This window comes from Passer domesticus, chromosome 22 (assembly GCF_036417665.1).
Source record: "Passer domesticus isolate bPasDom1 chromosome 22, bPasDom1.hap1, whole genome shotgun sequence".
Classification (NCBI taxonomy): Eukaryota; Metazoa; Chordata; class Aves; order Passeriformes; family Passeridae; genus Passer; species Passer domesticus.
In genome coordinates this window covers 5,825,062-5,840,266 of record NC_087495.1, presented here as the reverse complement: position 1 = coordinate 5,840,266, position 15,205 = coordinate 5,825,062, and the positions used below count along the sequence as shown (strand labels likewise).

The 15,205-nt window shown below is 45.0% G+C and overlaps 1 protein-coding gene across 5 annotated transcripts in view; it reads right to left on the bottom strand.

Annotated features, from left to right (window-relative positions):
- CFAP74 (cilia and flagella associated protein 74) overlaps nt 1-15,205 on the bottom strand; it is a 70,564-nt gene that overhangs the window by 9,847 nt on the left and 45,512 nt on the right. For all 5 annotated transcript variants that reach the window (XR_010350139.1, XM_064397155.1, XM_064397153.1 and 2 more), the window contains 13 exons: nt 14,687-14,834; nt 13,668-13,780; nt 13,035-13,157; nt 11,929-12,050; nt 8,757-8,885; nt 5,825-5,912; nt 5,307-5,480; nt 4,174-4,307; nt 3,310-3,586; nt 2,584-2,691; nt 1,816-1,982; nt 508-642; nt 38-147 (listed from right to left, as the gene is read on the bottom strand). Coding sequence is in view for 4 of the 5 variants with exons in the window: in XM_064397155.1 (XP_064253225.1) it covers nt 38-147; nt 508-642; nt 1,816-1,982; nt 2,584-2,691; nt 3,310-3,586; nt 4,174-4,307; nt 5,307-5,480; nt 5,825-5,912; nt 8,757-8,885; nt 11,929-12,050; nt 13,035-13,157; nt 13,668-13,780; nt 14,687-14,834 (1,828 nt within the window). In the remaining variant the exon portion in view is untranslated. The remainder of the gene's footprint in view (nt 1-37; nt 148-507; nt 643-1,815; nt 1,983-2,583; nt 2,692-3,309; nt 3,587-4,173; nt 4,308-5,306; nt 5,481-5,824; nt 5,913-8,756; nt 8,886-11,928; nt 12,051-13,034; nt 13,158-13,667; nt 13,781-14,686; nt 14,835-15,205) is intronic.

Genomic DNA, 15,205 nt, shown 5'->3' with positions numbered 1-15,205 from the left:
AGAGAAATAACTCCAAACCAGAATTCAAACTCCATACCTACAGCAACATCCCCAAAATCAGCCACGTTGATCCCGGAGTCAGAGGTGATCAGAACAGGTGGGGGCACAGCAGGGCAGTGCAGCTCCAGGTACAAGGTGTTGTGAGGGCTGCAGGGAGAGCAAAGGCAGCTGGGGAACAGAAGGGCAGAGCTCTGGGATCACAGACACAACAACAATGCCAGGGCTCTGCTCTGTCCCAGGGAGTGACAGCACAGCACAGGGCTCGGTGACCGACTGTGCCTGAGCAGAGATGAGCTCCAGCTGCCTCAAAGTTTTCACACAATTATTCCTTCAGCTGCTTTGATATTCATGTGTTTGATTCTTATCCAACTGGTGGGCTGGGAGCATGAGTTTCTACCACTGAGCTATGAAGTAATTAAGAGCAGAAAACAAATTTCTCCCCCAAGTGAATAAATCAGCAAGCCCACCATTTCCCCCTCACATCTCTGGGGATCCAAGTGCACCCACCTGCAGGTTAAGTTCCCAGAGCCCTCCTCTCCACTGGCATGGCCACTTGCAACAGAGCATGGGATGATGTATTTGTTGAAACTCCCTCTGAAACTCCTTGTCAGGAAAGCCTGGGCTGCCCTATAAGCATCAGAACTAGAGAATCCAGGAATAGGAATTATCTCAGTGAGTGAGAGAGCAAAAAAACATCAAATAAATATCTGCTGAGCTATTTGTGATTATTGTTTCTTAGTCACACATTCAAATTTGAATGTAACAGTGAAATTAAATGACTGTCAGTAATGGACCTACCCTATAAAGTGCTTGGCTTTTGTTGCCAAAAGAGAATAAAAATGAAAAACCCAGAAAACAAATGTTACACTAAAGACTGCAAAAGCCTCAAGACAATTTCCTTTGGTTAAACACATCAAGTGTTTCAGTGTCTTCCAGTACTTCTACATCATTTCAATGACATGTAAACACACAGGATCACATTCCTCTAATGCAGTCTGTAGGCAATACTTCTAAAATAGGGATTTTATTTTTACAATCTCTGCTGAAAATGTTTAACAATTATAATTAATGGATTGCAATGAACATGGGATTTTAGTAAAAGATGTCAAAACATGCAGTACAGCCAAATGCCTGTTGCTTCAGTACGTATTTACTTCCAAATACTGACAAATTCCTGAGGCTGGGCAGAAGGGTGGCTCTGAGAAGCTGAATTACCTGCTGTACCAGGGCCCTCAGGCATCACATTTTGCATGTGAGTCTCCCAGTGCTGTTGATGTTGACTCTCCCTGAGGTGCTCACAGTGCACAGGGACTGCTCCAAATGCACATTTCCAGCAGCATTTCCCTGCCAGCACTGATGCTGACCATGACCAATGTGCTGGACTGTGTGAGCCCTCAAATTAAAACCAGAAATTACTCTCTGCCATGGATTTGGGCCATCAGCTGGTCCTGGATGTGTTCACAAGAGGTTTTTTGAGTAGTTTCTGTTGGTGCCCAGGTAAGCTTTGCAGTTGCCCTTTCCATAAACCCCGTGTTGGCTCAGCCCCATCCCCCCTCAGCCCCAGCTCCTGCTCCCTGACAGATTCTTTGAAGTCTTCAATCCTTCTGATGCATAAAGGGATTCTTTGCCTCACATGAGAGGGTACAGCTGTGTGGCTCACAAGCAGCACTAATTTTGGAAACAGCCTCTGCAACACAGCTGAAGCTGTTCCCTCTCCAGTTTGCTTTCTTGTCTACCTACAGCTTTAGTAGATTTATTAAACTACTTCTAAAGAGAATGCTGTCTGTGTAGTACAAGATGCTTCTGTTGACTTACTCAGGCTTTAACTCTTCGGGTTTTGGCTCTTTAAGGCTGTGTACAGAAGCCAGGCTTTTCCTGCTTCCAGTCTTTCCTCTGGGGATGGAAATGCTCAATTTTCTTTGCTCTTTCTTTGAATCTTTCTTCTTTTTGCCCGTTGGAGACTGAGGGGGATCACTGGAAATCTGACCAAGACAGGAGTGAGCAAAGACACAGAGCAAGGAGGTGACACAGAGCAGGGGACAGGGGACACCAGGATGATGGTGACAGCCCACAGACACAGTAGCTACTACAGACAAATTTCCAATAGTGTAAAGTTTAAAAATTAGGTTGAAATGACATATTTTACTCCCTCTTAGAATAAGAGGTCTCCTCTTGGAGCAGATGAGTCTCTATCTCATGGCAATTTTACCTGTTTATCTCATAATCCAAGACAACCACAGGTGCTCACATAAATTAACTGACCTAGGGGTTGCATATAAATTTCCATGGATGCTGTAAATCTTCAGGAAGTTTAGAAGCTTTTTTTTTTTTTTTTTTAAGAGAATTTCAGTTGGCATTTGCAACAAAACCCTCTAGGAATACTTTAGAAATTGTGAGCATGAAATTAAATTATTGCTCAGAGAACAGGCCACACACTGAGTGCAGTCACAGGCAGGTCCCCCATGGACCACGAGCTTGGGCTTCATTAATATGCAAAGAATTTTCTGATAAAAATACCATCCAGAGAAACAAATATCTGGAAGTGCCAGACCAGCAGCATGTGCTGTTCTTAGCATTCCTTACTTGTGCTCCTGCCTCTGGCACAGCTGCTGTGCTGAGCCTCCTCGTTGCCTCCTCCCTGATTTGCTGATCCGACAGCGCCGGGCTGAAGGACACTCGGATGGAGCTTTTCTGGGAATGGCAGAGCACACACAGCAGTGAGGGCACAGCTCAGCCCCCAGGCACGTGGGACACCTGCAGAGCTCAACAGGAGCACACACACAAGGAGATCCTTTCACAGAGTTAGTGAGGAATTGAGGGAAAGGAGGGTTTGGGTAATTTGTAGTTGCAAAGTGCAATTGTTACTTGGTTTTCTAGCCCGTGGCACACACCTCTGTGGACTTCATTCCTGCTTATGTGTGTGTGCTTGGACTTGTTTACACAATTCACACAAGTGCACTTCTGCTTGGAGGGAAGCACAGCATCCTCAGGGTGAGGGCACTGCAGCTCTTTTGGATGTCCAGGATGTCACAGTGGGCTGGGTTTACATGGGCAATACTTCTGATATTTAAACATTCTTCATATTAATCACAGTGACAACACTGGGGACAGAACACCCCCATAAGGCATTAGCCAGATTTGGTGCTTAACCCTCCTGTCTGATTTAAAACATTCTTTCAAACAATACAAAATATTCCAGCTCTTCTAACAACAACTGATGTTTTGAGCTGTGTTTACAAGCGACAGCCTTTGTAAGGATGCAGATGATCAAAGACCTGGCAGAACAGCTGAGAATTCAAGTGAATTTACCTGCCCAGGCAGCACAGTTCCCACAGAAGGTGCAATGGTCACAGGGCAGTCCTGGGGCACGTGGAATTCAAAGGAAGTGGGGCCAACTGGGACAGGGCTCCCACTGCCAGCCCGTGGGACAGGGTGGGTCAGGGGGTTCCCATCCACGTGGGAATTGAGCACTTCCAGAGTGGCTGAAGACACCGAGTTCAGGGCTGTAGCAGCAAACTGAACCAAGGAATGAGACAATTCAAGAGGTGGGTGGACTCCAACTGCTTTGCATGACAGCTTGAATTGTCTAAAAATAAACACATGATAAATTGTCTCAGCATAAAATAGTGTCTTAATCAGCCCGGAAAATAGGGAGCTAATCCTGTAGTCCCTATTTAAGCAGAATTTCAAGCTTGCAATGGGAATTTTGCCTAAAGATGAACAATAATACTATCTATTTTTAATGCACAATTGGCCAGAGTCCCTGCTTGAATTCTTCCTCTGTGAACTTCTGGAAATACATCCAGTCAAATCAAAGTTTATGCCATCATTATTGCAGTAGCAATGGCTTAAAGCACAGAGCATTTTTACAAAAAAGAATTCCTTCAGTAGTTGAGCTGAAAAAGCAGCAGAGCACTGCAGAATGAGGGGCTGGAGCTTTGGTGTGGGACAAGGATGAGCTTGAGGAGGGCTGGGAAAAGTCACCTCAGTGAAGACAGATGTGAAAACCAAGGATGAAACCAAGAGGCACTGAGCAACTCCTGCAAGTGGAGAATTCCCACCTGCTTCAGGTGCTTATCCCAGCCTCACCTCCCCAGGGCAGGCAGGGATTCAATCTCTGAGCTGGGTTAACATTCAGATTTTAGCTTCCCTGCTCTCCATCCATTAACACACCTGTTGATCTCTGTCCTGCAGGTGAGCTCAAAGCTGTATTCTTTTGCCTTGGTGGCTTTAAAGATTATGTCCAGTGTCAGGCTTTCCAGGGGAAGAATAATTCCAAATCCATCGTTGGGTTGAACTTCAACAAACTTCAAAATGGCAGGATAAGAAATTATTAGTTAAATTATCAGTTTACTAATAAATTAAAATAAGACATTACTGGTAAGATTTAAAAAAAATTGTTATTAAATGTGGAACTGTCAGGAGAAAGAGAAACCTTCCAGGGATAAGGTTTTGTCTGAGCCAGTGCCCAGAGTCTGAGGGGCAGATTTCTCATCTCAAAGTAACTCAAAAGGCATTAAATGCATTAACTCAGATTTCAGGAGAATACTGAATGAAATATGGTAAAAATCTCAGCAGTTGGCCCATGCCTTTGAGAGCTGATTCCTGCCTGGGCAGGGTCAGGAGCAGTTCCACACTCAGGCTGTGCAGTGGTTTGTGCTGGAGCTGAAGATGGTTCTAGAAAGTCTCCCCAGCACACTTCAAGCTCCTCAGGAAACACATGCTGGGAAGTCAAGCTTTCATGAAGCTGAAGTTAGCAATTTCTTTTAGCTAGTCCTTGATTTTAATCCCTGAGCCAGCAGAGAACAGGACAATGCCCAATTAACTGCCAGGTTCCTCCAGCCCACATGAACCCAGCAGCTCCTGTCATTAAATTTGTGCTTCCACGTCTTCCAACCACTCAGAAAGTGCCCAGGCATGGCTTGGGATGGTTCCCAAGGAGCACTGTAAAGGGAAGCCTTTGGGCATTTGGTGCAAAGAGGGCACATTCCTCAGCCACAGCCCCAAGCCTGGTTTATTTAGGGGTAAAAGTGTCCCAAGTGTTCTCTTGGGAGATCTCTTGGTGTAAAAACCCAGCAATTCTGATAGGAAAAGGTGAGGAGCAGGAAAATCTCCTCCCGGGGGTGGCAAATGCAGAGGTGTCACCAGGGAGATTCACACAGTCCAGGACAGAACTCCACAGGAGCAGGATTCCCATGGGGCTGCAGGAACCAGTCATGATTTATTTACACTCACACTGAACACGTTCCCATGACACTGAAATCTATTTTGACAGCAGAGGGGGTGTGTGTGGGATAAGTCCATACCTCTGGCAGTCCCACAAATCCAAACTCCTGTGGCAAGATGGATTTGTTTGTTAGGGTGACATTTGCCTGCACAGCTTCATAGATCGTGCAGTATCCAAAGCTGATCTGGGCTGGGCTGATTTCCAAATCAGAAGTGGTAACAATGGCATGGACAGTAAAATTAACTTTTTTAGCCTGAAACAAATGCAAGAGAACAGGATAAAAACCTCCATCTGTGGGTTGTAAGGAGAGGATTTAAATGAAATGTCATCCAAAAGGAAAAGTGCAAGAAAAATTACTCTGTTCCTTGACAGTATCATGAGATCAGCACTGAGGAGAAAGGATTTCTCCTGTATTGCAAATATGAGACAAGAAAAAATGAACAAATCTGTATCAACACTTAAAGCATCTTTTACTATTATCACAGAGCCTCAATTAGTAAAGAACTAATCTAAAATTAGGTATCATTAAGTGAAAATTCACTAAAATAATTTACATAAACTGTCAGTCTCATAATCAGCATCATAAAAATCCCTGACCTTGTCCACGATCAGGATTGTCACTGGGGCCTCCAGGATTCCTGTCTCTGCATTGAAATAGCTCCCTGCATCTTCAGGAAGGGACTGCCTGAAACCCCAAAAGTACAAATCCACTCAGTGCCATTAAAACATTCTATTTTCTCACTAAGGGGAATAATGAACTTTTGATGGATTATTTATGAACAGAATGAAAAACAAACCGAATCCTGTTAGTTAAGGCCTGAAGGTTTTATTATTCACAGCTTTTAGTCTTCATTTAATTGTCCTCAAATTGGAGGATTCACCTGGTTAAGTATCAACTCCAGTTCTTCACTGAAGAGAATTCTTAATGAAATTCTGCTTGCAAGATAAATTCAAATATTAGAGAAAATGGAAAAAGAATGGTGGAAGAAAATGCCAATCAAAAATTAGTGACCTGTGAAGTCCCACCTCCTGACCAAGGGAAGAAGATGCAGTCAGGTCAAGAATATTCTGGATTTGTCCCAGATTTCCTTCAGCCTGGCACCCCTGGCAATGCTCTGAGCAGGAGGGCATGGGCTGCAAGGCAGAGATGTCAGAATGATTGACCTTGTACAGCTATATTGGATTTTTTTGGTTTTTAAAGGCAGGATTTTGGACACACACAGGATTTCAAGGGTGGTCACAGAGGTCAGCATCCATTTATCCTTTTTTTTTTAAATGCCATCCAGTCATTTAAAATTCCGAAAAATTAAAAGCTTACTCTCTAATCAGAATATAAACCCTGTGCATGTCTGCTGCAGCCCCAGCCAAGGCAGTGCCTCCCTCTGGCCCCTGAGGCTGATGATCAGCCTGAGGCAGAACCACTTTGTATCCCAAATCAGAGATAGAAAGTGAAAAACCTGGAGCCCAGCAGTGCCTGAATACCAACCAGCCTAAGAATTTATAAAGAATGTGCAGGTTTTCTGTAGGTGAAGCATCTTGCTGTCACGAGCTCCATTCCAGAGCTTCAAGCCAAGACAATACAAACCTGGAGCATTTTTAGCTCTGCTGCTCTATTTATATCTCAGAGCACCAGAGTGAGTTGCTTCCTCTTCTTGGGTCTCCACAGTGCTCATGTTCTACTACTACTCATGGAATTGCATGCAACTCTTTAATGTATTGTTAAAGAATAAAAATAACACCCACTCAGTCACCATGGTGATCCAAAATCTTGCTGTTATTTTGCAATAAGGGTGATGTTCAAAGATGTTGGGAAGTTCTTTACAAATAGAACTGAGGTCAAGTGCAAGGGAGGAGTAGAGCATCAGCTTTCACTTTGTCACAGGACATCTGAATAGCAGAAGAAATTAATCTATTTCATAATAATCCAGAGGGGGAAGGAAATACTTATAACTGTATGGACACAGGGATGGACTCTAAATTAGCTGCTGTGCCTTGGGGAAAACGTCCTGGAATCCTTCAGAGAGTTTTATGAAAATGACACAATTAAAGAGAAACACAAAAGACAAATCAGATTTAGACTGCCAGTACCTGCAGGACTAGTTCCAAATGCAGGAAACTACAGGATGTTGTGTTTGGGAATTCTGAAAGGCAGCAGAGAAGAGAACTTGCCTTCAACCAAACAGGAAATGTTGGCTTCTAGCTCCCAGAAGCTGGGTTTGGGAACACCTGCCCAAGAATGTCTGTGTGCACAGAACACTCAGGAGAAGTTCCCGAGCCTTCAGGCAGCTCCCTGCTCCCTCAGCACTGCTGAGTGGGGGGTTCTTTTCCCTCTGGTGTCACTTGTAACACAGCTGCTCTATTAATAGAGCTCCTGATGCCAGCTCACTGCGAGCCCTCACGGAAATGTGTCACTGGCTCAGCTTCCCCTCAGCTCCCAGCACTCCCCCTGCATCAGTCTTTAAAATGATCTGTACCCTCAAACAGCCAGACACTTATTTCATGTGTCAGAAATGCCTTAATCTCAGCAAATCTCCTTTCTGAAGCTTCTCCATTTTTAAAGGAAGATTAAGGTTCTAAATCCAAGCTCTGCCTCCATCCCCTTGGAGAGGGTAACGGTGCCTCGCAGCAGCTCAGGTTCAGGAAGTGGAATATGTCACCATGTTACTGTTGTTGGAATCTGATGGGATCTGAGATGCTGCAAGAACTGTAAATACTCTGAGATCTCTGAATACCAACCTGGTGAAAATTTTGCAGTCAGGATAGAATCCAGAGGTGCTGAGCACATCTGTGAGAATCCAAACACATCCACAGGACTAAGAACCCACAGCAAAGAAGAGCAGGTTGGCAGCAGCAGTCAAAACCAAAGACACTGAATTCCATATGTCATTAATTATTTTTTGAAAAGAAATATCCTGCTAAATTCTTTAGGATGGCAATGATGAGGTAAATAAAATGAACAGTGGCCAGTGTGAGCTCTGGTATTTAAATTTTTAGAAACTGGAATTGTTTCCTATCCCTGAGCTATGTTTGTATTTGTATATGTTTTGTAAAACTTGCTGGGATAAAGCTTTTAGCATCAGATGTTATCTAAAACACCATGTGAAATTCATTCAATACCTTCATCATTTGGAGAAAAATGTACCTGGGGAGGAGAGATATGGACAGGAAGCTCAAGCACTCTCACCTTAATTAGCAAGCACAGGAGTTCTTGTCCAGAAATTATTCAATCAGTGATCCATGAAGCAGCCACCTGCCTCAGTAACCCCCCTCCTGGACAGGAATAGCTTCCCACAGAACGGGAGCTTGGAGTGTCACAGCAGTGCTGTCACCAAGGGGGGCATTGCCTCACAAGCTCATTTCCTCCTGGAGCATCTGGCAGCTCCCAGGGGGACAGGGGGGACCAGACCTGCACTGCAGCAGCACTCTGAGGTCCAGTCTGGACAGCAGGAGGGAACAACAACCCTGCTCAGCTTTTCCATTGCCACTGACTGAAATCCTGAACGATTAGACTTGGATTAATGTTGGTTACCTGGGCAGGAACTTGAGCTGTGCACTGAAGGATGACTGGGGCTGGATGTAGCCTGTTTTTGGAAGCAGCTCCATGTGCTTGCTCAGTTCTCTGCACACCTCAAACTTCAAACGCAGCGTGGTGGTTGCTCTGCAAACACATCAGACGTGTTTGGGTGGCTTTGAGGCCACTTCAGTGACTCTGGAGTCTGAGCCCTCCTGCCCCCACCCCTGCACTGTAATCAGAACAATCCCAAGCTTCGTTTGAAAATGATGGGCATGGAAAACTGCCACAGCAAGCTCACACAGTTGTGCTCTCTTTTAAGTACAGAAAACAAGGCTTGGAAGTTCTGTAACAAACCCAGCTGTAGCAAACAGTGCACAAACTGATCCAAAGAGATCTGTCAGAGCTCAGCACAGCTCAGTCAGGTCAGGAGCACTCAAAGCCAAGCTATTGTGAAATATCAGCTGATTATTTGCTCCTAACACTGGTTCTATCAATAGGATGATTGAACCTTGGTGATTTCTTTAAACAGATGTAACCTGTCCTCCAGCAGCAGAGATCCTGCAGGGCTGGAAGTCACAGCGTGGCTGAGCTGGTGCTGCCAGCTCCTCTGCTACACCTTGGGATCAATTTGCCCTGGGAATGGCACAGTGGAAACCAGGAATCCTCTGCCTGTCTATGAATTCTGGCCCTATCATAGCACAGCAACAGCCATGGATCATCCCCTGCTTTGGAATTTTATGCCTAAGTGCAAAATTGCCGAGCAATTTACAAATATTTCAGCTTGTCATTCTCCTTCCCCTGGACTGGTTTCCAAGCTGTCAGGCCAGATGGTCTCCTCTAAATCAACAGCTACAGCAAGTGGGGCTGGGAGCCTGCAATGATTTCTGACTGTTGACAATCTAAGAGAATTATATACTACTTCATTAAATCAGTGCAGATTATAACCTGCTGAAGAAATTACTTTTAAAAATTATTTCTATTGAACACAATTCTGATAAGACACTTTCACCCTTTATGCTGCTTATTTTTGCTGACGGATTACCACAGTCATCTTGACCAGAAAAAAACCCAAACAACCCAGAGCAAAACCAATATTAGCAACATTTTAATATTCACCAGAGCTTGCTGGGACATTCCAGTTCCAGAGGTATCTGACTCACTTGGAAACTTTATTTTCCCCTTGTGCTACAGCCTACAAGTCACAGCCAGTGGCTACAGGCAGGCTGCAGGAGGAATCCTCCTGACACACCAAGGGGAGTGTCAGCAGCTCCTGGAGGGAGAATCTGCTCAGGCCACAACAGAAGGATGGAATCAATCCATATTTTCAGGATAAAAAGTTGACACATGGTATTCCTGCACATGAAATACACTGAATTTCAGCCCACCTGACTGTCTAACAGGAAATTTTTCCTAATTATGGAAAATGGGAGATAAACCAAAGCCTTGACTTGCCAAGGTGCTAAGGACAGGCTACTACATATTAAGTGCTCTTAATTTAGTGAAACTTGGCAAAGGATCAGCAGGATTTTTCCCTCAGTTAAGAAGTTTTGCCCTGAGCAATTTGACAGCTTCCATCTTTGAGATCCCCTTGAACTCTTAAGTTTCATTAGGAGAGTTATTCTGCTTCTGTACTTGTAAGTTTTATCCCTGGGTTATCTAGACCAAGTAAAATCACTTACATAACAACTTGTGCTTGTCATATCTGTAAGCTGAATTTCTGAGATAACAGCTTTACTCATTTCTTTCCAACTGTGAAGAATCTCTGCAGTCTGTAATTCTGGTAAGAGGTTTAGAATGGATGCCTTCCACAGAACCAATCTCTCCCCCACCCTCCCACAAACCCACCCCAATCCTATTGAAATAGACTCTAAGAAATGCAAATTGTTAAAATAAGAATTCCATAGTGACTGCATCAGGTGGAGGGAAGACACCCAGCACCTGAAGACAATTAAATGTTCCCATAACTACTTTTAATAGCAGGAAATCTCCAGAAGCCAAGGAGCTGGAATATTCCCTTTATATCACAGTGCAAACAGAACCAGCCCTCAGACATGACTGACTTGGACTCTGAAACACCCAGATATTCTCCCTGTCAATCACTGTCTGCTTACTCTGTATAATCAGGGGGATCTGTCCTTCCACCTTAATGCCTCCATGGGTCAGGAAAAGCTGCACCTTCCCCATTTTAGAGTGAATGCAAAAGGCCTGACGTGATTTATCCAGCATCTAGCCCCAGGTCTGGGAAGACTCTTGTGAAACTGGCTTGCAGATCCTAAGTCCACCCAGGACTTTAATTGAATGCAAAATAGCTGAGGAACAACAAAATATTCTTCCATAAAATTCCCTGGCTGAATCAACCCAATGTACACTTAATTTTAGATACATTTATCTCTCTAAAAGTTTAGTGTGCAAATTCCACATGAGGAAACTGTGGATTTGCTGTTCCCTAGGGGCTTCACAGCTCTCCCCAAGAACAGGAACAGCACTGGGAATCTGGCAGGGGTGGGGAGGTGTGTGGCTACCTCATAGGTGTTGGGAGTCTGGCTTAGCACGATGCCCAAATTTTCCAGAGCTCAGAGGGCTTTCAGGATGTGCCCCTGCAGTGCCAGTGCCAGGGGCACCCAGGGCAGCTCACCTGCAGTGCCAGGGGCACCCAGGGCAGCTCAGCTGCAGTGTCAGGGGCAGCCAGGGCAGCTCAGCTGCAGTGCCAGGGGCACCCAGGGCAGCTCAGCTGCAGTGCCAGGGGCAGCCAGGGCAGCTCACCTGCAGTGCCAGGGGCAGGGGCACCCAGGGCAGCTCACCTGCAGTGCCAGGGCACCCAGAACAGCTCAGCTGCTGTGCCAGGGGCAGCCAGGGCAGCTCACCTGCAGTGTCAGGAGCAGCCAGGGCAGCCAGGGCAGCTCACCTGCAGTGTCAGGAGCAGCCAGGGCAGCTCAGCTGCAGTGCCAGGGGCAGCCAGGGCACCCAGAGCAGCTCACCTGCTGTGCCAGAGGCACCCAGGGCAGCTCAGCTGCAGTGCCAGAGGCACCCAGGGCAGCTCAGCTGCAGTGCCAGCGGTACCCAGGACAGCTCAGCTGCAGTGCCAGGGCCAGGGGCAGCCAGGGCAGCTCACCTGCAGTGCCAGGGGCAGTGCCAGGGGCACCCAGGGCAGCTCAGCTGCAGTGCCAGGGTACCCAGGGCAGCTCACCTGCTGCGCACCTCCACGCTGTCCTGGTACAGCCGCTCGTAGAGGCAGATCCTGAGGTCCACGCTGGGCTGGGGCACCCAGATGGGCACATCCTCAGAAACTCCAATGGCACTGAAGCTCAGCTGGCAGGGCAGCAATGGCAGGGGATTAGTTCTGTCAGTCTCAGATTCTTACTGACTTACAGCAAGGATTTCTGCTATAAATTCAGCTGAGTAAAATATTTTATTATTTGTAGTGCAACAGGTTCTTTAATGAGGTAGATCTAGGAAAATCATTTGCAAAGTAAACCCAAGATGTCACAGTGCCCCAGCAGAAAAACACAATTATACTTTGGGTTGGATTCCTTGACAGGGAACATGAAAGAAGAGCATCTGCCCATGATATTGAAAAGTATTTTAAGTGCCTTTAGCTGAAGGGAATGGGCCCCAGTCCAGGCTCCCCAGGGGCTGCAGCTCATCCAGGCAGCACAGAAATGCAGGAAAGGCAGCACAGGGCTGTGCCCCCTGCAGTGCCCGGGCCTGGCACCAGGGCCACAGAGCTCAGCCCTGCAAAGCTGATCCTGGAGGAGAAGGTGCCCACGGGAGCCTCAGCAGGATCTGCAGCTCCTTCTGCAGCCCGAGGGACAGCCAAGACTGGCTGCTGAGCTGCTGGGAAGTTTGTCTTTATTTTTTTGGCAAGCTTCTGTGAACTGTTCCAAGCAGAATTTGGCTTCCAATAAAATTTAGAATCACAATATGCTGAAGTGGTAACTAAAGTGGTCATCTCTTCCAGCTTTCACACATCAGCTTCACTACTGCCTGATAAATAATTCCAATTCTGATAGATCAGAAAGAAAATAAACTAGGTGGATTGGGAATAAGGGAGAATACTTCCATTATTAGGATATGAGATGTTTTCCAATAGGATGTCTGATAAAATGGGAATTTCAGGATTATTTGCATAGAAATTAAGAGAATTAGCAGGTTTAATAAACATCCTGCATCAGAAATAAGAGCTATGACTTACAAAGCTACCTCCATAAAATCACCTAATACATAATTCTTGAGAAGAGCACAAATGAGAAGATTTTAAATTATTTCACACATGTTTTGAAGAAGGTCACTCACTGGTTTGCAGTCTGGGTTGTCAAACACGATCACAAACTCTGCCCTCACGTCCCCAGGGACAGCTGGGACAAACAGCACTGGGATTTTCACTGAGCTGAAGGGTCCAATCTCACCCTCAGTCACCTGAGCAACAACAGTGAAACTCTAGAAATTGCATTGAAATGAAGAGGCAGCACCCACTCACTGTACACACACTCCACCACACCTGGTTTGTAACTAAACTGAACTCACTGTGCACAGGGAAAATCAGAATCAGAACAATAATGTGGCTCAAATCTGACATTTCCCAGACATTCTTCCTGCCCCTCCTTGTATGTTGTCATCAGACTTTGTTTAACCACAAAACCACATAGCAGAAAAAAAGAATTAATTGTGGCAAATGTGAATTGCCACAAAAAGTTCTATGTTAAAGGCTTTTAACCTTTTTTAGAACAAAAGGTTAAACTTTTTGTTTCTATAGATCAAAAGAAAGGGGGAAAGTGTGCTGTGATTTCACTTTAAGAATTAACTGTGACACAGTGATGTCCAGTGGGCTTGGAATGACCATGTACCTGAGCATTTCTCACCAGAGCAATTTAATTGATGTAGGCTCAGCCTAGTGAGATCTTGTCTGGATCTCAGGACATTCATTACCTTTCCAAGCATAATTTCAATTGGCATTTCTTCAGGAGAAAGTTTCACTAAATTATCTTTCTTGTCTGTGTCCAGATCTGATCTGGTATTTAATTTTCCTTGATCAAGTTTTTCTGGGGAAAGAAAAAAACACAAAACAAAACAAAATGCTGGATGTGTCCATCAAAACCAATATCCAACAAAGCACAAGTACATTAATTTGAGTCAATATTGCAAATCCATGCATGTATAGCCATGATGGGAAAATTGGAATGTCTGGAAGGAAATATTTGTGTGGCCATCCAGCTTTAGTCTAGTTTGGAATTCTACCTGAGCCTTCCACTGAGTAACAACATGAATGGTTCAAAAATACAGACTCAGCTGGAAGTGGCGATGGCCTTCAAGAGCAGTTTCAGTGGGATAAAGGAATGCAGCCAGAAGGACCTGCAAAAACCACCCACAACCTTTCCATGGAACTTTCAGCTTCCTGAAATTGGAATGATCAGTGTTGGGAAGAAATGTTAAAGAACATAGATAAGAAACAAATTAAGAAAGTTTTTCTTCTACAAGACTGGATTTTATTAAGCACATAGTAAACATTAGGAATGAGATGGAAAATGTCTGAGGAGGTTCATCTTTCTGCTTCCTTGTTCCTAGAATTACAGACTATAAAAATAAACCTGTCATGTGGATTGCTATTCTGAGAAGTGGGGATTCAGTTGCTGAGACAAGGATGATGTTAACAATTTTGCAATTTCTGAAGCTGGTTGGGTTCTGTGTTCTTCTGAGTCTGAATTGTTGATCACTAATGAGCAGTGAGGTTCTCTGCTGCTTTTGATATAATGGTGTCAAGACATTATTTTTAGTCATTTTCCGTGAGGCAGCATACAAAGAAATATAATGTTACTCCTGGAGTGATGAGCTACTTAATTTACTGAGTAACTCTGCAGACTGAATTGCTCAGTTCTTTACAGGAGACTACAGCTGGATAAATCCTGGCCTGGGGAAGGGCAGGGCTGTGTTCCAAAGCATCACCTCACCTGTGGCTCTGCTGCCCTTGGGCTCCTGGGCTGCACAGGGGGTCATCTCCCCCCTGGGCTCAGCACAGCTCTTGTTTGGGTCCCCAGCTGCCACAGAGGCTGTTCTGCCTTCCTTTTCAGGGTCACAGGCCCTGGGGTGTTCAGTGACCTATTAGGAAGCACAGAGAGGGATTTTCTCCCATGGCTGCTCTTCTGCTCTGCACCAGCTCCAGTTCTACCCAGCAAAAGTCTTATGCAAATCAGATTTGTGTTTTCTTGCAACAGTTCCATTTTATAAATGGAGAAATGTGTTGCACTTTCCAAGAACTGCACATTCTACAAGACCTTTATCAATGAGCAGATTGAATTTTTTTGCTGGCTGCCCCAAACAGGTAAATAATGTAACAGGAGCAGTGAAGTGTAGAGCCAGTTACTTTACAATTAACAAAACCAACATTTTTCTAGTGGAAACCCAGGCAGTTTTATGTCAAAACTAAGTCTGGTGAAACCAGCCCTCTCTTTATCACACCCCTCACTTGA